The following is a 25,332-nucleotide window of genomic DNA, read 5'->3' as shown; positions in this document are numbered from 1 at the left end:
AACAATATATGAAATCTACTATACTGAAAACCGCAGCAGCAATCCGCAAAACGCTAGCAAAACGCCTCATAAAAATAAAAAAAAGCGTTTAAAAATCTGCTAGCATTTTGCGGATCTGCTAGCGGGTTTTGGTGTGCACCAGCCCATACAGAGGAGCTTTAACCAAGGATTGAACTTTATCCCAGGGTCTATGGCTGAAAATATTAGAGGCAGATCAGCAGGACAGCCAGGCAATTGGTATTAAAAAGGAAATAAATATGGCAGCCTCAATATTCCTCTCTTTTCAGGTTCCCTTTAAACTACATGGAAATATGCAGGTCAGGTTTGGGTATTGGAAATGAAAAGTTTAATTTAGGCGAGTCCGGTCTGTCTCGTGAGGACGAAGTTTACTTTGGCGACGTGTGAAAGGAATGAGAGCTTCAGTGAGGGAAGAGGAAATTGTCCTCGGAATACTTGCAGTATATATAATATAGCAGGAGTCACCCGCGGTTCTACCTCCGCCGTATGGAGCGCTTACTAAGAGCGGCGTCTTGAGGTTATTGACTTCCTGTGTGGTCCATGGCCCTCCGATTTACTCCAAGAATACCGGGACAGAAACCAAAGTCGAGAAAGCCTTCGAGGATTTTGCGGCAGGTTGTAGGGACGCCCTCCCCCGGCGGCCCCTCACGTTTCGTGCATAATTCACCCCAAAAATCACCCAGAAAAACAATGTGGGGAGCCGGGAGACATGTGCTGTGAGGATGCCATTTACAGGACCAGAAGGAATTCAGTATTTATGTATCGTTTTATCACCTCACAGCGGGATGCCCATCTGGGTTTCGGTCAATGGCTACGCCAACCGCAGCGCCGACCAGCGGTTTTTACGCCTTCGCTGGGACCCTGAAGGATTTATGGTTCTTTTTATAAGGTACAGATTTATGTCATGTTTGAAAAACCTCACACACTACACACTGTCATTCTGTGTAACGGACGGACTGCAGAACATGGAGAGAGGAATCGCGGCCAAGAACAAGCAAATGGGTTTTTATATTTTTTGGGCTGAAGTAATTTATGCAGCCATCAAGCTTACAGTGTGAGGCTGGGCGCTGGCTTCTGTCCACGGTCCCTACGCCGCAAGGCTGATATGATGAGAGCTGGCGGATCCAGATCACAAAGAAGACCTGTCGCTGCTATGGTTAATTATAAAAAGATTTCAGGGGACAATCCTTTATATTGTGAAGGATCAAAACACAGTCCTTTTTCAGGGCAATCCACCTTGCCCACCAACACTTGTTTTGTATCTTTGAAAAGGACTCTACCAGCTGGTGCAATCTCAGAAAGGCAAGAAAAATCTCTGAAAAAACTTTATTGACACAGATAAAAATTATCCAAAAACATGATTCTTCAATATCACAATAGTAGGTCTTGAGAATACATTAAATTGGTTTGGAATCAACAAGTGCAGTGTTCTCCCCAGGCTCTTTTAGCCGGGTGCTCCACCCACCTAGTTTTGGTGACCACCCGGCTGTTATCAACTCACCTCCTCTTATGCTGTGAGCAGAGTTGTGCACGGAAGCACCGGCCCTGTATTCTCTCACCTTGCCCCACCCGGCTACTTTTTCATGCCACCTGGCTGGAAATAATATCTGGGGAGAACACTGAAGTGGTTATGGCTTTGCGGGTATTAAACTTCAGGGCCCGCAAAGCCATAACCACTTGTTGATTCCAAACCAATTTAATGTATTCTCAAGACCTACTATTGTGATATTGAAGAATCATGTTTTTGGATAATTTTTATCTGTGTCAAAGTTTTTTCAGAGATTTTTCTTGCCTTTCTGAGATTGCACCAGCTGGTAGAGTCCTTTTCAAAGATACAAAACAAGAGCTGCTATGGTTAATGGCATCAGCGGTAAGTGGGTGGGTGCTTAGACTACGGACTACGTATTGCGGCGCTGCAGCATCAGCGGGGCGCTGGGTGGTGCCGTCAATAGCCAAATATTGGTAATTTAATTTTCCAATATTTTGCTATGCACTACCCGCCACTTAGTACACACACACACACACACACACACACACACACACACACACACACTCACTAAAAACGGTCTGGATCTTGATGGAATGGATCCTAACGGATGCAAACAGATCCAATGGTAACCTATGGATCCATTCACATTGGTCCGTTTGAACGGTTTGGTGCTGCACCGATTTTTCTGGACAGCGAAGCCCAGCGGTATGGAAACGGATGCTGAAGCATTGCATGGGAGGCAATGAGAAATGGATCTGTACAACACAGTGACTACAAAACAGACTTTCTAGCCAGCAAAAATCGACTTTGGTGATGGGGGTCTTTGGGGGGGAAGGGGAAACGTAACTGAACGTAACTGAAACAGTTGAAGGGAAATGGTTCCGTTTTCACGGGTCCGTTTACCAGAAAGTGTCAATGTGAACTGGCCCTTAATCTGTCCTTTAGGTGCCTAATTCTAACCCCAACACCTAACCCAGCCACCCCCATAGGTGACCAACCCCAACCCCCCCCCCCCCCCATCCCGTAGGGGCCTAACCCTACCCCCCAACTAATGTCTAGCCCTAACATCCCCCATAAGTGCCTAAAAAGAGACCCCTGCCTTAACCCCTCATCTGGTGCCTAGCCCTAACCCCATCAGTGACTGCCTAACACTAACCTAAAACTGGGCACCAAACAACTATTAATTGTATCCAATCGTCTACATCCATTAAATACTACTCTATGTAGTAGCCAGTGGGCTACTAGTTGCATCAGGTGCCCAAAAGATTGCCTGGGCACCCAAAAAAGGAACCATGAAGGCTTCAGTGGTCTGACTCCTGAATGGAGAGGTGCAAAGCTACAGGCAAGCAGAGCTACACAATGAGCTTTATCAATGTGAAAAGTACCGAGGACAATACTTCATAATTTACGTAAACCAGTATGACTGTGTTGAGAATTTGCTTTGTTTCAATTTGGCCTTTTAAATAAATAAAAAAATCCATGCAAGTCTGTTGAGGAACAAGTGGACTCCTCCCCTCACACTCTGCGGAGCGGCTGCAAACATATCAGCTAGCAAAGAGGCACTTTCTATACCTCGGTCCGTGGTAGCTGCGGAATCCCTTCTGACAGGCGGAGGATCAGACTTTGACCTCAGAGCAAAGCCGTTATTTCCAGCAGCAAGCACTACAGGAGATGATGGCGAAGAATGGACAGCTGGTGGGGATGGACACACAGACACATAGATTGCATAAGCACTGAATTAAAGAGGCCCTGTAGTGACATAAAGAGGAATGCAGTAAATTATTCATGATACCCACTTTTATGGAAAGTTACCTGATATCAGCATCAGAAACACTTCCTTTAGCTATATATTCCTGTATATTGGTATGTAGCCCTGCCTTCCCAATGACGCTTAGCCTAGGCTGTTTATTATGTGTAATTCTCCTCCCAGAACATTCTGGGAGACCAGTGATCTTTTTTACTGGCTTAAAGTGGTATGAGACTCAGCATTTCTTCCTTGCTCTAAAAGATTCTTTACAGCACAAAATCTACTACCAGAAAAAAAAATGGTAGCAGAGCAGCACTTTATTCTTCAGTGGGAAGTTTATATCCATCTGAAGTTGAAGAACTGATTACATTATCTTGTTTATGTGTCCTTATCAGCCACAATTAGTACATTCCTGGCAGTGCTTTAGCTGAACAGAAAAAAAGTGAAAGTGAAACAAGAGACAAATCTCAGTGGATACATTGTATTATAATATAGAAATATTGCACCTATGAAATAAATTACAATGGCAGCTTTCAGAGCACATAATCTGTACTTTGTAATTTACAAATGGCCGATAATACTTGTGCACAAAAGAAAATATGTTAACTGCATGAGTAATAAAAAGTAGAAAAACACATTTTTATTGAATGTTATTTCAGAGTTTAATCCTGCTTTAAGAACTTTCAGCAACAAACATTCCACAGAGCTGCACCTGACAGGACTAAAGATGTTGCAACCTTTAAGGCTAAGTTCACAGCGGGACGTTAAAGTCGCACGTTAAAACAGCATTTAACGCAGAATAACTCACTGCAATGAAAAATCAATGCACCATTCACAGTGCACACGTTACGTTAGTGACTAACGCTGCACGTTAAGTAAAAGTACTGCATGCAGTGCGTTATACATGTTATTAGCTGCGTTGGACTGTTTGCACATGCTCAGTAATGACTTGGATGCATACTTTTCATTGCCTGTATTTTTTACTGTATCTGCTGTATGCGACGGTAACGCTGCGTAGCCACTTTTTGGGCGCGTTGCGTTGTAAGCTTGCGGTGCGACTTTAACGTGGCATCAAAACGCAACGTCCCACTGTGAATCTAGCCTCATAGATTTCCGAATGTAAATAAGGGTGAGGAAAGATTTTACAATGGGCAAACACTGACTAACTAATGTATAAATGAATATTAAAAAAAAAAAAAAGCAATTTTATTCATTCATGTTATTTTGACTACAGTTCCTCTTTACGGTTGTAACGCTGGGGGATCATAATTTCTGACCAGCCAGCACAACAAGGCTGAGAGCTTGATAATGGAAGAGGCTACACAGGAGCGTTTCTAGGGTCCTTGGAGATCGGGGGCACCTGTGGGCACCAGGCGGGGAGGTATATGTGGCGTGCGCAGCGGCAAAAATGGGCGTGGCCATGAGGTGAGTGGGCGTGGCCATGGGTGGGGCCAAATGTACATGAACTTAGCAGCGGTGTAAGCTACAGATAACGGGCCTGCCCATCGAAATATTGGATGGAGCCCCCTGTCCTTTATTTCGATAATTTACAATCAGTATAGGCATAGATCAAAGATGTATACGCACATACAATTTTGATTGGTCAATCACTGACCCCCAATTTTACCACATTCGTGCAGTAAGTGGGCCAACAGACAATGAATTTTATGAACAGAGCTAAAATTGGCTAATCAAAATTGTATGTGTGTACCAGGCTTTACAGCTAATACTGTACATACTGAAAGTAGCAGGGATCAGCATACAATATAGCTGGTTTACAATCAGTAAAGGCACAGAGTAACACCTTACACTGTACACACTGGAGGTAAATCAGCACACAGGCACTAGAGAACAGCGTATACTGTACATACTGTAGGCAGCAGAATTCAGCACACTGAAGCTAGCGTGCCAAAAATATGAGGATCACGTTGTGCGGCGTGCTTATCGCGCCACACCGAAAAATGGATGGGCCATGGACCAGAATATAGGTGAGGTAACGGCCGGGTGGAAACAAATTTACATGAAACTAGCAATGGTGGGACATTAGATTATGACAGTGGTGGCGAACCTTTTGGAGGCCGAGTGCCCAAACTGCAACCTAAAAGTCACTTATCTATCGCAAAGTGGCAACAGCAATTTAAACTAAATACTGTACAAACGTTTTAACTCATACATGAACATTATGGAAAATCCAAGTTGAACTGTGAAGATAAACAATTTCATCCATCCTACTCCTGAAAAATGGATTCATTTTTTTAGAACCTCCCAGTTTTATCTTCTGTTTTAAAAAGCTAAAAAAGTAGGTTTAATGCTATTGTCTCATATGATAAGGATTCAGCGTTTCCCATAGTCTCGCAGTTAGCAATCATGTGACCCCCAACAAGACAAATTCAGCAATCATGAGGCCCCCAACAAGACAAATTCAGCAATCATGAGGCCCCCAACAAATCATGAGGCCCCCAACAAGACAAATTCAGCAGTCATGAGGCACATAAATAGACAGCATTTCACATAAATAGGCAGAATTCCCCCTCAATATGGTAGCCCCCCAAGTTAGGTAGTGAGTGAAAGGGACCCCCAGGTTAGCTAGTGAGTGACAGGGACCCCGATAGTGAGTGACAGGGAGCCCCTTTAGGTAGTAAATGAGTGCCGGGGAGCCCCTTTAGGTAGTGAGTGAGTGCCAGGGAGCCCCTTTAGGCAGTGAGTGAGTGCCAGGGAGCCCCTTTAGGGAGTGAGTGAGTGCCAGGGAGCCCCTTTAGGGAGTGAGTGAGTGCCAGGGAGCCACTTTAGGGAGTGAGTGAGTGCCAGGGAGCCCCTTTAGGGAGTGAGTGAGTTCCAGGGAGCCCCTTTAGGGAGTGAGTGAGTGACAGGGAGCCCCTTTAGGGAGTGAGTGAGTGACAGGGAGGCCCTTTAGGTAGTGAGTGAGTGAAAGGGAGGCCCTTTAGGGAGTGAGTGAGTGCCAGGGAGCCCCTTTAGGGAGTGAGTGAGTGCCAGGGAGCCCCTTTAGGCAGTGAGTGAGTGACAGTGAGCCCCTTTAGGGAGTGAGTGAGTGCCAGGGAGCCCCTTTAGGGAGTGATTGAATGCCAGGGAGCCCCTTTAGGTAGTGAGTGAGTGACAGGGAGCCCCTTTAGGAAGTGAGTGAGTGCCAGGGAGCCACTTTAGGAAGTGAGTGAGTGACAGGGAGCCCCTTTAGGAAGTGAGTGAGTGACAGGGAGCCCCTTTAGGAAGTGAGTGAGTGACAGGGAGCCCCTTTGGGGAGTGAGTGAGTGCCAGGGAGGCCCTTTAGGTAGTGAGTGCCAGGGAGCCCCTTTAGGGAGTGAGTGAGTGACAGGGAGCCCCTTTAGGGAGTGAGTGAGTGCCAGGGAGGCCCTTTAGGTAGTGAGTGAGTGCCAGGGAGCCCCTTTAGGGAGTGAGTGAGTGCCAGGGAGCCCCTTTAGGCAGTGAGTGAGTGACAGGCCTCCCAGGCAGTGAGTGAGTGACAGGGCCCCAGGCAGTGAGTGAGTGACAGGGCCCCAGGCAGTGAGTGAGTGACAGGGAGGGCCCCCCTCTAGCCGCCGCTTCCCCTACCTCGCAGCAGACCTCATGATCAGCGGCGACCCGACCAGTACCAGCGGGCGCCGGACGCACCCGCTCGATATGCAGAAGTGATGTCACTTCCGCATATCAGTGCGGGCGCTGGGTCCTAGCGCCCGCACGATTGGTCGCCGGCTCGCCGCCTGATGCTGAGGTCTGACAGTGTGACGCGGCGGCTGCGCTGACAGAGGGGGTGAGCGGCGGGCGGAGATCCGTGGCACCCCAGGACAGATTGGGGGAACGTGCCCCCCCAAAATAGGGCTAGCGATGCCCCTGAGGCTACACAGGCTACCCAGAGCAACTGCTGCTCTGGGCTTCTGATAAGACGCAATGGCAGCGCAGTGCGATGTTGCACTGCTCTTGCTATAGCAAACATCCACACAGATACAAGACAGACTGGAGTGAGGTAGCCAATAGCAACCACAGCAATGGCTACCTCACAAGGACAGGACTAGGAAGACAGAGGCTGACAGAATGAATGCTTGCTAATCTAGTCACTTGCCTCAGTGACAGCAAGCATTCACAAAGACAAGAGTGAGGTAACCAATTGCAACCATAGCAATGGCTACCTCGCAAGGACAGGACAGAATAGTCAGGAAATAGCAGAATCAAGGCAGGCAAACGTAATACATAGACAAATATACAATAGATATGATTTCCTAGCGTATTACAATTTACAGCTATCAATGAAACTACAAACGACTGACTAACATATGTATATATCGGCAATGAACCAATAAATAACATAAGCAAGGAAGACTGGCTAGGATCAGGAACAATACCGCGAACAAGGCTAGGCAATACAAAATCTCTATACTAGAAGGAGTACGTATATATGTCCCTGTGGGAAATATATAACATAGCTCCACAGAATAACTGAACTAAGACAAGGAATATCTTTTACAATCTAAAGGGACCCAGTAACAGCTTAGACAGAGCTGAAACTATGATGGGCAGAGCACACTTGCAGTAAGCAACCTTTATACTGAGGTCATCCAATGAGGGCAGAGATGCAAATCTCCACACAGGTGAATGGTAATCAGTCACAAGCTGACAGCCAGAAAAGGCAGACAAAACTATGCAACCTGCATGAAAGTAATTGCAACTCAGCAGCAACAATTTGAATTCATAACAGCATCCCAAGCTGCCCAGAACTGCAGAGCAATTGCAAATGTGACTCACTGCAAATGCACAACCGAATGCAGACTGACAAGCCGGAACTGTCCATTTACGGCTCCACCTGCAATGGACAGAACATGCCACAGGAGGAATCCTAACAACGTGCCCACTAATGGTACTTAAAGGAGAACTGTAGTGAGAGGTATATGGAGGCTGCCATATTGATTTCCTTTTAAGCAATACCAGTTACCTGGCAGCAGTGGCAGCCCTGCTGAGCTATCTGCCTGCAGAATCACACCAGAAACAAGCATGCAGCTAATCTTGTCAGATCTGACAAAAATGTCAAACACCTGATCTGCTGCATGCTTGTTCAGGGTCTAGGACAAAAAGTATTAGAGGCAGAGGATCAGCAGGGCTGCCAGGCAACTGGTATTGCTTAAAAGGAAATCAATATGGCACCCTCCATATCCCTCTCACTACAGTTGTCCTTTAATTTTCAGCAAAGAATCCCTCAAGCAATCAGATAAATGTGTTTGGAAATAAAATGTCATAATACAGTACATTGATTGTTTAACCTTCAAAAAACCATATGTTCTTCTTATCCATTAAAAACTATTTTAAAAATTGTTCTTCCGATCTCTAAATTGTCATCGAATGATCCCTTTTAGAATCGTTAACAGTTGATTTGGGACATCAACGAGGTTTAATTTCTGCCAATTAGATCGCATCTATCAGCTCGTGCGATTCCTCGATGAAAATTGTACTGTTAGTGGCCACCTTTAGGATGTAAAAACCCCAGGAAAGGTTGCCTCTTATTAAAAATTCTGTATGCAGGGTTGTACTCACCAGAAGATACATTTCAACAATGTTCAGTGTTTAATTCAAATTCCACCTCATAGTAAAGGAATACTGTAGGGGGGTTAGGGGGAAAAGAGTTGAACTTACCTGGGGCTTCTAATGGTCCCCCGCAGACATCCTGTGCCCACGCAGCCACTCACTGATGCTCTGGTTCACTTCTGGAATTTCCAACTTTAAAGTTGGAAAGCCACTGCGCCTGTGCGTGAGCGTACTGCGCAGGTGCAGACTGTACAGGGACTGCGCAATACACCCCTGGTAACGTCAGCAGGATTGAGGGCGCGACCGCACAGGCGCAGTGGTCTTCCGACTTTACTGTCGCAAATTCCAGAAGTGAACCGGAGGCGGGCCCGGAGCATCGGTGAGTGGCTGCGCAGGCACAGGACATCTGCGGGGGACCAATAGAAGCCCCAGGTAAGTTCAACTCTATTTCCCCCGACCCCTATAATACTCCTAAAGTATGCTGCGAAATTTGGAATTAAAATGCAAAATCGCAGTGCAAAATTTCTGACTAAAGCAAAATTATTTTTGCATGTAATCATAAATATCCTCCATCATTTCCCAGTGATGCGTAATCCTGCAAGAATATTGCTCTCTCATTCCCTTAGACTTTCATGTTTTCTTAAGTCCCATGGACCTCAATGCATTCGCGTGGAAATCATGAGAAATCAAGATCACCCACAAAATCTTAATTTCAATCATAATTGTGAAAATTACATGAAAAAATTCACAAAAATCTAAATTACTCATTTTGATCAATGCTATGCATACTGAGGGGGACTATTTTAGTGTGTGGAGATGTGAGATCAGGAGGCGGGGTCTTGAACTTTGACTTCCTGTGAACAACAAACCTACAGCAGGCTCTGCCAGCATAGTCACTGAAATAAGCTCCACCCACCTATTGAGCAGAAAGCTGATGTTGGAGGAAGTGGGCGATGAAATGGGCAGCTAAAGAAACAAGTGTGCAGTCTGTTTCCATGTTCCGCCCTTCTTCCTGCCTCCATAACCAACCTCTGCCAGCACCTTCAACTAGATTTTCTGCCTCAATGCAGAAAAATGAAAGTCTGGCTTCTACTGTTTTTCCTACTTTGAAAGTCACATGGTCAATCCTGATTGACCTACCCGCCAGCTAAATGCCCATAAAGGTGGCTGGATAGTGTAATGGTTAAGGGTTCCGCCTCTGACACAGGAGACCTGGGCTCAAATCTCGGCTCTCCCTCTTTAGTAAGCCAGCACCTATTCAGTAAGGAGTTCTTTGGGTGAGACTCCATAACACTGCTACTGCCTACTGAGTGCGCTCTAGTGGCTGCCTCATAAGCACTTTGAGTCCGACAGGAGAAAAGCACTATACAAAAAAAAGGAATTATTATGAAAAAGGCTCTGTGTCTACCACTTTGCTTCTGTACATGTACACTGATTAAAGTGAATGGGAACCGCATTTAAATAAATGAGACAGATACTTACCCAAGGAGAGGGAAGGCTCTGAGTCCTATAGAGCCTTCCAGCTCCTCTCCTGGTCCCCTCGTTCCGGTGCTGGCTTGCCCGGTAGCAGTATTTGACTAATTTAGTCAAATACTGCTTTACCCGGCCAAGGGAGGCTTCAGAAGTCTTCAGGGAGCCTGAGTGCTCCTGAAGAAGGGCGGCCCTGTACTGCGCCTGCGCAAGCACGCTCTCTTGCACGCTCACGTGTGTGCAGTATGGAGCTGCACGTCTTCGGGAGGACACAGCTCCCGGAGACTTCCAAATACCCTTTCGGCGGGGGATTGAAACAGGGGGGAGCCAGCAGAGGATAGAGAGCACCGAGAGAGGAGACGGAAGGCTCTATACAACCCAGAGCCTTCCCTCTCCTTAGGTAAGTATTTGCTTCATTTTTTTTTTAAATGCGGTTCCCATTCACTTTAAATTCACTTAGCAACTAGATTGCTATTCAAATTTGACTTGTTTGATTACATAGTTTGGTTGAAAAAAGACATTGGGCCATCAAGTGCAACCAGAAAAAATAAATAAATAAGCATTACCGGTATGTGCCTTTCTCTCCCGCACCCTCACATATCTCATGATTGGGTTCTAAATATAAGAAAACAGCTTCTTATTTGCTTGGGGGTCATTGCAGGGATATCAAATTCTGTTTAAAGGAAACCTGAGATGAAAAAAAGAGGAATTTATAGGTACCTGGGGCTTCTGGACCGCTTCAGGCCGTTGGCTCCTTCGCCATCCTCCTGGGTCACTCTGATCCCCCGATGGATGAACCAGTATATCTCAGAAGTCGCGCTTCGCCGCGCATGCACCCGCATCGTGCTTCTGTAGCCTTGAGCGATAGGAGCTCAATGGGAGCATGTATGCGGCCAAACTGGGGATTTACTCAATTGGCTGGAGGATCGAGACGGCCCTGAAGGACTTCAAGGGAGCCAACGACCTGAAGGGGGCTGGAGGAAGCCCCAGGCATGTATAATTTTTTCCCATCTCAGGTACACTTTAAAGCTTTGTCCCAATAACCCCTCTTTGGTCCCATAAGCAAATACTGCAGTAAACCTTGGAGAAGGCTTCTTGGAAGACCTCACAACCTTTCTGGATCCTCCAGGCTGGAAGGAATTTGGAAGAAGATACAGATTCTTGTCCAGCTTCGGCTTTCGCACATGTGGGAAGTGAATTTCTTTCGCACATGTTTGAGCGGAGAGGGGGGTCTCTACGCTCCAGAGCTTGGAAACAAGAACGGCAATCACTGACGGAGCTGGTGCACACGCCTATGTCACAAAATGTTTACTTTTCACTGAACCTTTTTATCTGTGCTTTAAGAACGAGAACAAGTGCCTGAGACATTTTCCCCTTGATCAGGTTTCCAAATATTTAAACAAGGAAAACCATTTATCAGGCTGGGCCCAGAACCAGAGGCCTCCTGGGAAAGATCAGCTTTCTCCTGCAAGATGCGCCGTGTGGATCTCAGCCTTGGCTCCGGCCTCCCGGACAAACCAGGAGGAGTTCCCGGGTCACTCTGGTCACCCCAGCATCAGGAAATGTATTCATACCGCCAGACAGGTTCCTCTACGCTACAGTGAAGGTTAATGGCTTGTGGAACAGAGTAATTTACTGCCGCATCTGCGCAAACACCTGCACGGAACATGAAACATCATGTTTTCAACTTCCATGTCAATACTTGGAAGCGGTCATGGTCACATTGCTCAACTCGGCATCAGTGCAGGTGCTTAGAGCGTAACTGGGGTGATAAAATCATTGTTTACATACAGCAGGCTGCAAAGATGCACCATTTATGGATGCCACCTACTTCCTGCTCCACTGAACTCCTGCTAAAACTCCAACTCCACCTTCATATGTCTTCCCATCCACTTCCTGCTCTTACACTGCTTCCCTGCTCCACTCTGCTCCTGCTAAACTCTCCAACTCCACCTTCATATATTTCCCCAGCCACTTTCTGTTCTGCTTCCCTGCTCCACTTTGCTCCTGCTAAACACTCCAATTCCACCTTCATATGTATTCCCAGCCACTTCCTGCTCTGCCACTGCTTCCTTGCTCTACTCTGCTCCTGCTGAGCTCTACAACTCCACCATCATATGTCCTCCCAGTCACTTCCTGCTCTGTTGCTGCTTCCCTGCTCCACTCTGCTCCTGCTAATACTCCAACTCCACCATCATGTGTCTCCCCAGCCACTTCCTGCACTGCTACTGCTTCCCTGCTCCACTCTGCTTCTGCTAAATTCTCCAACTCCACCTTCATACATCTCCCCAGCCACTCCCTGCTGCTGCTAAACACTCCAACTCCACCTTCATATGTCTTCCCAGCCACTTCCTGCTCTGCCGCTGCTTCCCTGCTCCCCACTGCTCCTGCTAAACTCTTCAACTCCACCTTCATATGTCTCCCCAGCCACTTCCTGCTCTGATGCTGCTTCCCTGCTTCACTCTGCTCCTGCTAAACCTCCAACTCCTCCATCATATGTCTCCCCAGCCACTTCCTGCACTGCTACTGCTTCCCTGCTCCACTCTGCTCCTGCTAAATTCTCCAACTCCAACTTCATACATCTCCCCAGCCACTCCCTGCTGCTGCTAAACACTCCAACTCCACCTTCATATGTCTTCCCAGCCACTTCCTGCTCTGCCGCTGCTTCCCTGCTCCCCACTGCTCCTGCTAAACTCTTCAACTCCACCTTCATATGTCTCCCCAGCCACTTCCTGCTCTAATGCTGCTTCCCTGCTTCACTCTGCTCCTGCTAAACCTTTAAATCCTCCACCATATGTCTCCCCAGCCACTTCCTGCACTGCTACTGCTTCCCTGCTCCACTCTGCTCTTCTTATCTTCTATATGTCCACACCATGTCCTCTTCCTTTGTCTTGACCGTTTCAGCCAAACACTCCAAAATGTACAATAAATGTTTAGATTAACCACTAGGTAGCCAGTTATCCATATATAAATACTTGAAATCTGCTTAGACCAGGACATTAACTGGACTGGCATTACCACGCACAAGTCATCAGAAGTTTTAATCCTGAGAACATCCTGGGAATGTTGGCGGCGGCACCATAACTATACTTGTGTCCCTCCAGTAGACGAGCAATTCATGTCCCTGGAAAGACAACCCAATAATTTATTACTCTGGGATCTCACAGAACGTATAAAGAGCAGAATAAAAGATTTATGCCCGGCACTGTGTTCTTCGCCTAGCCAGTCCGGTCACACAATGGCGGCAGGCCAATGCCCGGAGCCAGCGCAGCACGTCCCGACGCCAAGTGTCCCTCTATTCACCCCCTCTATAGCTCCTGTCCGCTGAGGAGCCAGAACATAAATTCTACAAAAGATTTACATATTAATGCGCATTTTAAAAAAAGGCTTCACAGGCCCCGAAGAAATAAATCTGAGCAACTTACCAGCCTGTACAGATAACGATGCAAATGTCTCTGCACTATGACCAGCAAGGAATTCGGAAAAGAATAGTCGGCTTCTGTGGCACTGCCGGTATTCCAACAAATTAACCCACACCGTCGATGTAGCCTACATCCCATAGACTTTACTATTCACTCCCCCTCCCTAACCCTCCTGCCTATACGTTTGTCAGTGAATGTAGGAACATTTGACGGGTAGGTTATTTGGTCGGCGCACCGGCCTTTCCAAGGAGAGGTGGAATGTAATTATGCCAAACTGCACCAAAAACACTGTCACTAGATTCCTGGGAAACAACTACCGACAGCTGAACTATAAATATATCAGTGGTTAAAATAAAGAAAACGTGACCAAATTTGCCTGTGTAAGTACAGGCTTGTGTAGACAATAGGATTTACCACAGTAAAAAAAAACGGACCTGAACTCAGAACTTCGTCTCTGCTCAAAAAGATAAGCAACAGCATAATAACCTTTCAAGCAAAACCTTTCTTTGTTACAACTTACAGAACTCCTGCAATAAATCTGCACTGTGTCTACTCCCTGCTTTAACCACTTCGCATCCAGACCTTGTTTCCCCCTTATAGACCAGAGCAATTTTGACATTTTAGCTCTGTCCCTATTTAATTAGCAATAACATTATCCCTGCTTATGACACCTAAATGAAATATATATTGTTTTCTCCAAGACTAACTAGGCTTTCATTGTATGGCCTTTTCCCTGCCACAAACAATTTTCTTTTCTATGCATTGCAACAGGTAAAAAAAGAAAAAAAAAATAGAAAAAACACATTATTTCTCTGTTTTACCAATTCCAGTTTAAAAATAAAAAGCGCTATTGAAGATAAAAAAAAAACACAAATTTTGATTGGCTATTTCTACTGTTTATCACAAAACTTAAATTACGTTCCTGTCACAATCTATGGTGAAGATATTTGATTCTGAAATATTGCTACAGTGTGTATTTTTCACTATGAATTGAGAAAATAAAAGTATTTTTAATAGTAAAAATCAATCTTATTGGCTCAGGGAACATATATTCCCTTTCATCAATTAGTGCCGCAGCAGATACTAACAGAGGTTTTGCACAGGAGCAAGCCCAATCATGCACAGCTGTGCTTCAGCTACAAGACGTAGATCTATGTCCTCATGGCTTAGATGAAGTCACAGAGGACATAGATATACTGTAGTGGTGGAAAAAGTGCTTCAGAGAAAGGGTTATCCGCCTGTGTTTATATATTAGCTGTGTCTGCCAAATTTTTGAGCTGACACATTACACTCGTGATTACTTGCAGATGAGGGGGAATTAAACTGGCTCTTCTCTCTAAACACAAACAGGGTGGATTTCTATGTGGTTTCCTTGTGTCCTGTGCAAGAGTTCAGGTCCACTTAGTTTTTTGTTTGGAAAACTAAAAATGCATTACATCTGTACAAATGCAGTACAATCACAGTATGAACATAGCATAACAGGGGTATGTTTTGTCAACACACAGTACAATTACTTTATTCGCAGAGTAGAAGCAGTGGAGTATTGTATATGGAGGCTGACAATATCAGTTTCCTGGTAGTCCTGCTGATACTCTGCCTCTTTTAGCTCAATACCCTGAGCAAGATCAGATGTTTCTGACAAAAATCTGACAAGATTAGCTGCATGCTTGTCTCAGGTGTGTGATTCAGACACTACTGATGCCAGAATAATCAGCAAGTCTGCCAGCCAGGTAACTGGTATTGTTTAAAAGAAATATATATGGCAGCCTCCATATACCTCTCACTTCAGGTATCCTTAACCTCCTTGGCGGTAATCCCGAGCTGAGCTCAGGGTATGCCGCCGGAGGTCGCCGCTCAGGCCCTGCTGGGCCGATTTTAGTTCTGAAAAAAGCAGCACACGCAGCTGGCACTTTGCCAGCCGCGTGTGCTGCCCGGCGAAAGAGGGTCCCCCCAGCCGCCCGAGCCCAGCGCAGCCGGAACAAACAGTTCCGGCCGGCGCTAGGGGCTGGATCGGGCGGCTCTGACGTCAGGACGTCGACTGACGTCCATCAGGTCACTCCGCTCGTCGCCATGGCGACGAGGAAAGCGAAACAAGATAGGCCGCTCATTGCGGCCTATCTTGTTACTTTCGATTGCCGGAGGCGATCGAAAGTACGGTTCAGGAGCGCCCTCTAGTGGGCTTTCATGCAGCCAACTTTCAGTTGGCTGCATGAAATATTTTTTTTTTTATTAAAAAAAAAACACATTGCAGCCTCCCTGGCAAAATAAATAAACCGCCAGGGAGGTTAAAGGAAATCCGAGTTAAGAGGAATATGGAGGCTGACATGTTAGTTTTCTTTCAAACAATGCACATTGCCTGGCTGACCTGCTCATCCTCTTCCTCTAATACTTTAAAGGGCAACTGAAGTGAGAGGGACATGGAGGCTGCCATATTTATTTCCTGTATACTAGGCAATACTAGTTGCCTGGCTATCCTGCTGATCAGCCACAGACCCTGAACAAGCATGCAGCAGTTTAGGAGTTTCTGACATTATTGTCAGATCTGACAAGATTAGCCACATGCTTGTTTCTGGTGTGATTCAGACACTACTGCATCCATATAGACCAGCAGAGCTGCCAGTAAACTGGAAATGTTTAAGAGAAAATAAATATGGCAGCTTCCACATACCTCTGACTGCAGTTGTCCTTTAAGCCATACACCCTGAACAAGCATGCAGCAGATCAGGTGTCTATGACAAATTTGACAAGATTAGCGGCATGCTTGTTTCAGGTGTGTGATTTAGACGCTACTGACAAGAAAAATCAGCAGGGCTGCCAGGCAACTGGTATTGTTTAAAAGGTAATAAATATGGCGGCATCCTTAGATCTCACATCTCGGGTTGTTTTATCTGGAAAGTCCCGGAAGTAAATCCACCCAAAATATCTGCTAATAAACCAATTTTCTTACCCCCTTCTCTGTATCCCCCTCGGTCACTCTCTTCAGCCTGCAGTACGCCTAACATAAAGGGATCAGCTCCGCATGATCCGTCTGTCTGGAGGTAAGACGAGTGCTGTATGGCATTCGTTTTCTGAAAATCCGTGACAATTTGGAATGGAATTTGAGCGTGATCTGGGAAATCCTTCGAGCGGGGATGGATCCAGATGCCGGGGAAGGTTTAAGCTGCAGCGCTGGCTCCCGCAGAAGTGTGCTGCGCCGCTGGAAACGCTTCCAATAAATCCAGGCGGCTGGAAGATAAGGAATGCAGAAGACTTCCTGCAGCACAGGCCTGCTGGAGATCCCGCTATGGCAGCCGGGCTTGTCTCCCTGCAGAAGCCTGGCTGCACGGCGACATGCCCGCTCTCTCCGTGCCAAGGTCTCTACAGTATGAAAGGAGAGCTGTGCAATCCTACCCACTTATGTCAACACACAGCCTGGCTGGAAAGAGAAGCAGGGCTCTGGCAAACATCAATGGAGTTGTGCGTCACTTGTGGACACTGAGTATTACTGTATGCTGCAGACATGGAGACTCTGGCAGCTGCTGAGTGGCACCCCTTGCCCGCCGCACAGCTACAGAAGTGCCTGCCACAGTTGTCAAGGCAGAGAAAGATCACTGATCCATTCCCATCAGTCTCTGCACCAGAGGAGCTTACACTCTAATGTCTGCACCACAGCCACACACTATTATTATTATACCATTTATATAGCTCTGACATATCGCACATCACTGTACAGAAGTCACTGATCCATTCCCATCAGTTTCTGCACCAAGGGAGCTTACACTGTAATGTTCTCACCAATCACACACTACTAATATTATTCCACATTTATATAGCTCTGACGTATACCACAGCACTGTACAGAGATCACTGATCCACTCCCATCAGTCATTAGAGCTTACACTCTAATGTCCGCACCACAGTCATACACTATTATTATTATTATACATTTATATAGCTCTGACATATTCCATAGTGCTGCACAAAGATCACTGATCCATTCCCATCAGTCTCTGCACCAGAGGAGCTTACACTCTAATGTCCGCACCACAGTCATACACTATTATTATTATACATTTATATAGCTCTGACATATTCCATAGTGCTGCACACTAGATCACTGATCCATTCCCATCAGTCTCTGCACCAGAGGAGCTCACACTACTAGTCACACACTATTATTATTACAGTATGCATTTATATAGTGGTGACATATTCCACAGTGCTGTAAAGAGTTCACTGGACCATTCCCATCAGGCTCTGCACCAGAGGAGCCTACACTCTAATGTCCACACCACGGTCTCACACTATTATCAATATTTATTATTATTAATAATATTAATTTATATAGCGCTGACAGATTCCACAGTGCTGTACAGAAATAACTGATCCATCCTCATCAATCTCTGAACCAGAGGAGATTACACTCTAATGTCCTCACCACAGTCACACACTATTACAATTATACATTTATATAACTCTGACATATACAGCATCATAGTGCTGTACAGATCACTGATCCATTCCCATCAGCCTCTGCACCAGAGGAGCTTATACTCTAATGTTCTCACCACAGTCACACACTATTATTATTATACATTTATATAGCTCTGATATACAGTATTCCACAGTGCTATACAGCAAACACTGATTCATTCTTATGAGTCTCTGCACCAGAGGAACTTACACTCTGTGATAGTCATTAAAGGAGAACTGTATTGAGAGGTATATGGAGGCTGCCATATTTATTTCCATTTAAGCAATACCAGTTGCCTAGCTAATATATCCTGCTAATCCTTTGCCTCTTATACTTTCAGCGATAGACCCTGAACAAGCATGCAGCAGATCAGGTGTTTCTGACAAATTTGACAGATATGACAAGATTAGCTGCAAGCTTGTTTCTGATGTGATTCAGACATTGTCTTCAGCCAAATAGACCAGCATGGCTGCCAGGGAACTGGTATTGCTTAAAAGGAAATAAATATGGCAGTCTCCATATACCTCTCACCACAGTTCTCTTTTAAGCAGATGAGAGTGAGAGTGCAAACGATTAATTGGAAATGTATTTCCCTATACAGAAATAGTACAATCTTCTGGCATTGTATAGTGTGTGGTGATTGAGGCTGAATGTTGCACAAGTCATACAATTATCCGTTTATAAAGAGATCTCTCATTCTCAGATATAGTCAGCGTGCAGCAAGACATAAACACTACAAACTGACCATATACATAAAGATAAATATTTAACCCACAGCTCTAAATAAGCCGTCATGGTTATTATTCCATTGGTGGGCGGGGCTAGCGAATTCTCCACACAGAAGGCCGTGGTGGCGTGCTGGCCAATGCAGTGCTGTATACAGTTTTATTTAAAGGGATTTGGAAAGATAAACTGACCGCCCCGGCCTGCGCCCCTGACCCTGCTCTCACTTCCTGCTGTGACACTGACCCCGTGTTTACATTACGAATGCCGACTCTGTGAGCGGATATTTCCTGTGCTCTGCTATTTGTTTCCCAGCCCCGGACACTGATCACTCTGGCCAAATGAAGACGCTGATTATAACTTTATGCTGTGTGATGCTAATTATAACAAAAGGGCTGTGAAATGTCATCTGTAAACATGAGGGTCCACAGATAGAGCTGTGTCCTGTGCTGCCATGCCTCCTCTCTCCAGCCTGCACCTATCAGTGTCTTGTGCTGCCATGCCTCCACCTTCCAGCCTGCACATATAAGTGTACTGTGCTGCCATGCCTGCTCCTTCCAGCCTGCACCTATCAGTGTCCTGTTCTGCCATGTCTCCTCCTTCCAGCCTGCACCTATCAGTGTCCTGTGCTGCCATGCCTCCACCTTCCAGCCTGCACATATAAGTGTACTGTGCTGCCATGTCTCCTCCTTCCAGCCTGCACCTATCAGTGTCCTGTGCTGCCATGCCTCCACCTTCCAGCCTGCACATATAAGTGTACTGTGCTGCCATTCCTCCTCCTTCCCATCCTGCACATATCAGTGTACTGTGCTGCCAAGCCTCCTCCTCTCATCCTGCACCTATCAGTGTCATGTGCTGCCATGCCTCCTCCTTCCAGCCTGCACCTATCAGTGTCCTGTGCTGCCATGCCTCCTCCTTCCAGCCTGCACCTATCAGTGTCCTGTGCTGCCATGCCTCCTCTCTCCAGCCTGCACCTATCAGTGTCCTGTGCTGCCATGCCTCCTCCTCCCAGCTTGCACCTATCAGTGTCCTGTGCTGCCATGCCTCCTCCTCCCAGCCTGCACCTATCAGTGTCCGCTGCCATGCCTCCTCCCTCCAGCCTGCACCTATCAGTGTCCTGTGCTGCCATGCCTCCTCCCTCCAACCTGCACCTATCAGTGTCCTGTGCTGCCATGCCTCCTCCCTCCAGCCTGCACCTATTAGTGTCCTGTGCTGCCATGCCTCCTCCTTCCAGCCTGTACCTATCAGTGCCCTGTGCTGCCATGCCTCCTCCCTCCAATCTGCACCTATCAGTGCCCTGTGCTTACATGCCTCCTCCCTCCAGCCTGCACCTATCAGTGTCCTGTGCTGCCATGCCTCCTCCCTCAAGCCTGCACCTATCAGTGTCCTGTGCTGCCATGTCTCCTCCTTCCAGCCTGCGCCTATCAGTGATCTGTGCTGCCATGCCTTCTCCTTCCACCCTGCTCCTATCAGTGTCCTGTGCTGCCATGCCTCCCCCTTCCCATCCTGCACCTATCAGTGTCCTGTGCTGCCTTGCCTTTTCTTTCCAGCCTGCACCTATCAGTGTGCTGTGCTGCCATGCCTCTTCCTTCCAGCCTGCACCTATCAGTGTCATGTGCTGCCATGCCTCCTCCTTCCCATCCTGCACCTATCAGTGTCCTATGCTGCCATGCCTCCTCCTTCCCATCCTGCACATATCAGTGTCCTGTGCTGCCATGTTTCCTCCTTCCAGCCTTTTCCTTTTAATGTCCCTACACTATGTATGATATCTATAATTTATATATGTGTGTAGCCTATGAGCAGGCTGGTACATGGCTACCACCACAAGCTGTTGTCATTATTAATGTGGGCCATAGGCTGGCCAGGCTCTGGAGTGTGCCGTACTGTCAGTACCAGGACTTGGCCCCCCGATCAGCCGGCTAGTGACAATATCTCCAGCTGGCATTAGATGGTGAGATCCGCAGATAACAAAGGACCTTTTCTTTAGTGTAAGTCCAGCTCAGTCCCCTGTCATCTTTCTGCCTCGGCAGCACAATGTCCCCGGCCAGATTACTGAGCCCGGCGTGGGCAGGAGGGAGGGGGGGGCTCACTGCCAGTCCTCCATTACAGAGCATCAGACTAATGAAGCATCAACTCATTCTACAGCAACCACCCATCTAAACTGCCTAAATCAAGCTGTACCACCATACTGCCACATACTGGAAGGGGGTCTTTACTGTAACAGACAATTTCCTGGTACAGGCTTCCTTAGTGTAGTGCAGCATTATCTGTGTGAAGCTCTGCGATTGGCCCTCTCCCACCATTCCCTACTGCAGCTCCTCCCACACAGGCAGCTGTTAGCTACATTAGCTGTCATTTCCACCGACTGCTCTGTCTATGCCCCGCCCTCTTGCAGTCTGATTAGCATGAAGATACAGGGTCAAGCAGCAGCCCCACCCCATTGAACCGGCTACTAACTTTTTCAGGTCTTGACCCAAAATTTTACAATAGGCTTTGATTTAGACACAAAGGCCTTATCCTGAACTATGGAAGTCCCTTTCCTTAAATTAAATATATTTGCATCTTCTCCTCTGAAGCAGGATGTGGAAAGTGCCTTTTTAACTGTGACCTCACATGTCACCTTGACCCTAATACTTCACTGTGACCTCACATGTCACCCTAACCCTAATACTTCACTGTGACCTCACATGCCACCCTGACCCTAATACTTCACTGTGACTTCACATGTCACCTTGACCCTAATACTTCACCATGACCTCACATGTCACCCTGACCCTAATACTTCACCATGACCTCACATGTCACCCTGACCCTAAAACTTCACCATGACCTCACATGTCACCCTGACCCTAATACTTCACTGTGACCTCACATGTCACCCTGACCCTAATACTTCCCCATGACCTCACATGTCACCGTGACCCTAATACTTCACCATGACCTCACATGTCACCCTGACCCTAATACTTCACCATGACCTCACATGTCACCCTGACCCTAATACTTCACCGTGATCTCACATGTCACCCTGACCCTAATACTTCACCGTGATCTCACATGTCACCCTGACCCTAATACTTCACCATGACCTCACATGTCACCCTGACCCTAATACTTCACTGTGACCTCACATGTCACCCTAACCCTAATACTTCACCGTGATCTCAAATGTCACCCTGACCCTAATACTGCACTGTGACCTCACATGTCACCTAGACCCTAATACTTCACTGTGACCTCACATGTCACCTTGACCCTAATACTTCACCGTGACCTCACATGTCACCTTGACCCTAATACTTCACCGTGACCTCACATGTCACCCTAACCCTAATACTTCACCGTGATCTCAAAAGTCACCCTGACCCTAATACTTCACTGTGACCTCACATGTCACCCTGACCCTAATACTTCACTATGACCTCACAAGTCACCCTAACCCTAATACTTCACCGTGATCTCAAAAGTCACCCTGACCCTAATACTTCACTGTGACCTCACATGTCACCCTGACCCTAATACTTCACTGTGACCTCACAAGTCACCCTAACCCTAATACTTCACCGTGATCTCAAAAGTCACCCTGACCCTAATACTTCACCGTGACCTCACATGTCACCTTGACCCTAATACTTCACCGTGACCTCACATGTCACCCTAACCCTAATACTTCACCGTGATCTCAAAAGTCACCCTGACCCTAATACTTCACTGTGACCTCACATGTCACCCTGACCCTAATACTTCACTGTGACCTCACAAGTCACCCTAACCCTAATACTTCACCGTGATCTCAAAAGTCACCCTGACCCTAATACTTCACTGTGACCTCACAAGTCACCCTAACCCTAATACTTCACCGTGATCTCAAAAGTCACCCTGACCCTAATACTTCACCATGACCTCACATGTCACCCTGACCCTAATACTTCACTGTGACCTCACAAGTCACCCTAACCCTAATACTTCACCGTGATCTCAAAAGTCACCCTGACCCTAATACTTCACTGTGACCTCACATGTCACCCTGACCCTAATACTTCACTGTGACCTCACATGTCACCTTGACCCTAATACTTCATTGTGATCTCAAAAGTCACCCTGACCCTAATACTTCACTGTGACCTCACATGTCACCTTGTCCCTAATACTTCACTGTGACCTCACGTCACCCTAACCCTAATACTTCACTGTGACCTCATATGTCACCTTGTCCCTAATATTTCACTGTGACCTCACAAGTCACCCTAACCCTAATACTTCACCGTGATCTCAAAAGTCACCTTGACCCTAATACTTCACTGTGACCTCACATGTCACCTTGACCCTAATACTTCACCATGATCTCACATGTCACCCTGACCCTAATACTTCACTGTGACCTCACAAGTCACCCTAACCCTAATACTTCACCGTGATCTCAAAAGTCACCCTGACCCTAATACTTCACCGTGACCTCACATGTCACCCTGACCCTAATACTTCACTGTGACCTCACGTCACCCTAACCCTAATACTTCAGTGTGACCTCATATGTCACCCTGACCCTAATACTTCACTGTGACCTCACATGTCACCCTGACCCTAATACTTCACCCTGACCTCACATGGCACCCTGACCCTAATACTTCACTGTGACCTCACATGTCACCTTGACCCTAATACTTCACCATGACCTCACATGTCACCCTGACCCTAATACTTCACTGTGACCTCACATGGCACCCTGACCCTAATACTTCACTGTGACCTCACGTCACCTTAACCCTAATACTTCACTGTGACCTCACATGTCACCTTGACCCTAATACTTCACCGTGACCTCACATGTCACCTTGACCCTAATACTTCACCATGACCTCACATGTCACCCTGACCCTAATACTTCACCGTGATCTCAAAAGTCACCCTGACCCTAATACTTCACTGTGACCTCACATGTCACCCTGACCCTAGTACTTCACTGTGACCTCACAAGTCACCCTAACCCTAATACTTCCCCGTGATCTCAAAAGTCACCCTGACCCTAATACTTCACTGTGACCTCACATGTCACCCTGACCCTAATGCTTCACTGTGACCTCACAAGTCACCCTAACCCTAATACTTCACCGTGATCTCAAAAGTCACCCTGACCCTAATACTTCACCGTGACCTCACATGTCACCTTGACCCTAATACTTCACCGTGACCTCACATGTCACCCTAACCCTAATACTTCACCGTGATCTCAAAAGTCACCCTGACCCTAATACTTCACTGTGACCTCACATGTCACCCTGACCCTAATACTTCACTGTGGTCTCACAAGTCACCCTAACCCTAATACTTCACCGTGATCTCAAAAGTCACCCTGACCCTAATGCTTCACTGTGACCTCACAAGTCACCCTAACCCTAATACTTCACCGTGATCTCAAAAGTCACCCTGACCCTAATACTTCACCATGACCTCACATGTCACCCTGACCCTAATACTTCACTGTGACCTCACAAGTCACCCTAACCCTAATACTTCACCGTGATCTCAAAAGTCACCCTGACCCTAATACTTCACTGTGACCTCACATGTCACCCTGACCCTAATACTTCACTGTGACCTCACATGTCACCTTGACCCTAATACTTCATTGTGATCTCAAAAGTCACCCTGACCCTAATACTTCACTGTGACCTCACATGTCACCTTGTCCCTAATACTTCACTGTGACCTCACGTCACCCTAACCCTAATACTTCACTGTGACCTCATATGTCACCTTGTCCCTAATATTTCACTGTGACCTCACAAGTCACCCTAACCCTAATACTTCACCGTGATCTCAAAAGTCACCTTGACCCTAATACTTCACTGTGACCTCACATGTCACCTTGACCCTAATACTTCACCATGATCTCACATGTCACCCTGACCCTAATACTTCACTGTGACCTCACAAGTCACCCTAACCCTAATACTTCACCGTGATCTCAAAAGTCACCCTGACCCTAATACTTCACCGTGACCTCACATGTCACCCTGACCCTAATACTTCACTGTGACCTCACGTCACCCTAACCCTAATACTTCACTGTGACCTCATATGTCACCCTGACCCTAATACTTCACTGTGACCTCACATGTCACCCTGACCCGAATACTTCACCCTGACCTCACATGGCACCCTGACCCTAATACTTCACTGTGACCTCACATGTCACCTTGACCCTAATACTTCACCATGACCTCACATGTCACCCTGACCCTAATACTTCACTGTGACCTCACATGGCACCCTGACCCTAATACTTCACTGTGACCTCACGTCACCTTAACCCTAATACTTCACTGTGACCTCACATGTCACCTTGACCCTAATACTTTGACTCCACATGTCACCCTGACCCTATTTCACCATGACCTCACAAGTCACCCTGACACTAATACTTCACCCTTACCTCACATGTCACCCTAACCCTAATACTTCACTATGACCTCACATG

At 46.7% G+C, this 25,332-nt stretch overlaps 1 protein-coding gene across 5 annotated transcripts in view; it reads right to left on the bottom strand.

Annotated features, from left to right (window-relative positions):
• DAAM2 (dishevelled associated activator of morphogenesis 2) overlaps window positions 1–25,332 on the bottom strand; it is a 290,157-nt gene that overhangs the window by 230,593 nt on the left and 34,232 nt on the right. For 2 of the 5 annotated variants that reach the window (XM_068232715.1, XM_068232716.1), the window contains exon 1: window positions 16,623–16,878. The exons of the other annotated variants lie outside the window; for them this stretch is intronic. In XM_068232715.1, the coding sequence (XP_068088816.1) occupies window positions 16,623–16,677 (55 nt within the window). In that variant the 5' untranslated portion in view covers window positions 16,678–16,878. Of the gene's footprint in view, window positions 1–16,622; window positions 16,879–25,332 lie in introns of those variants that run through there. 5 annotated transcript variants of the gene reach the window in all.

This window comes from Hyperolius riggenbachi, chromosome 4, assembly GCF_040937935.1.
Source record: "Hyperolius riggenbachi isolate aHypRig1 chromosome 4, aHypRig1.pri, whole genome shotgun sequence".
Taxonomy (NCBI): domain Eukaryota; kingdom Metazoa; phylum Chordata; class Amphibia; order Anura; family Hyperoliidae; genus Hyperolius; species Hyperolius riggenbachi.
Note: the sequence above shows the minus strand (reverse complement) of the source record. Positions and strands in the feature narration are given on the sequence as shown.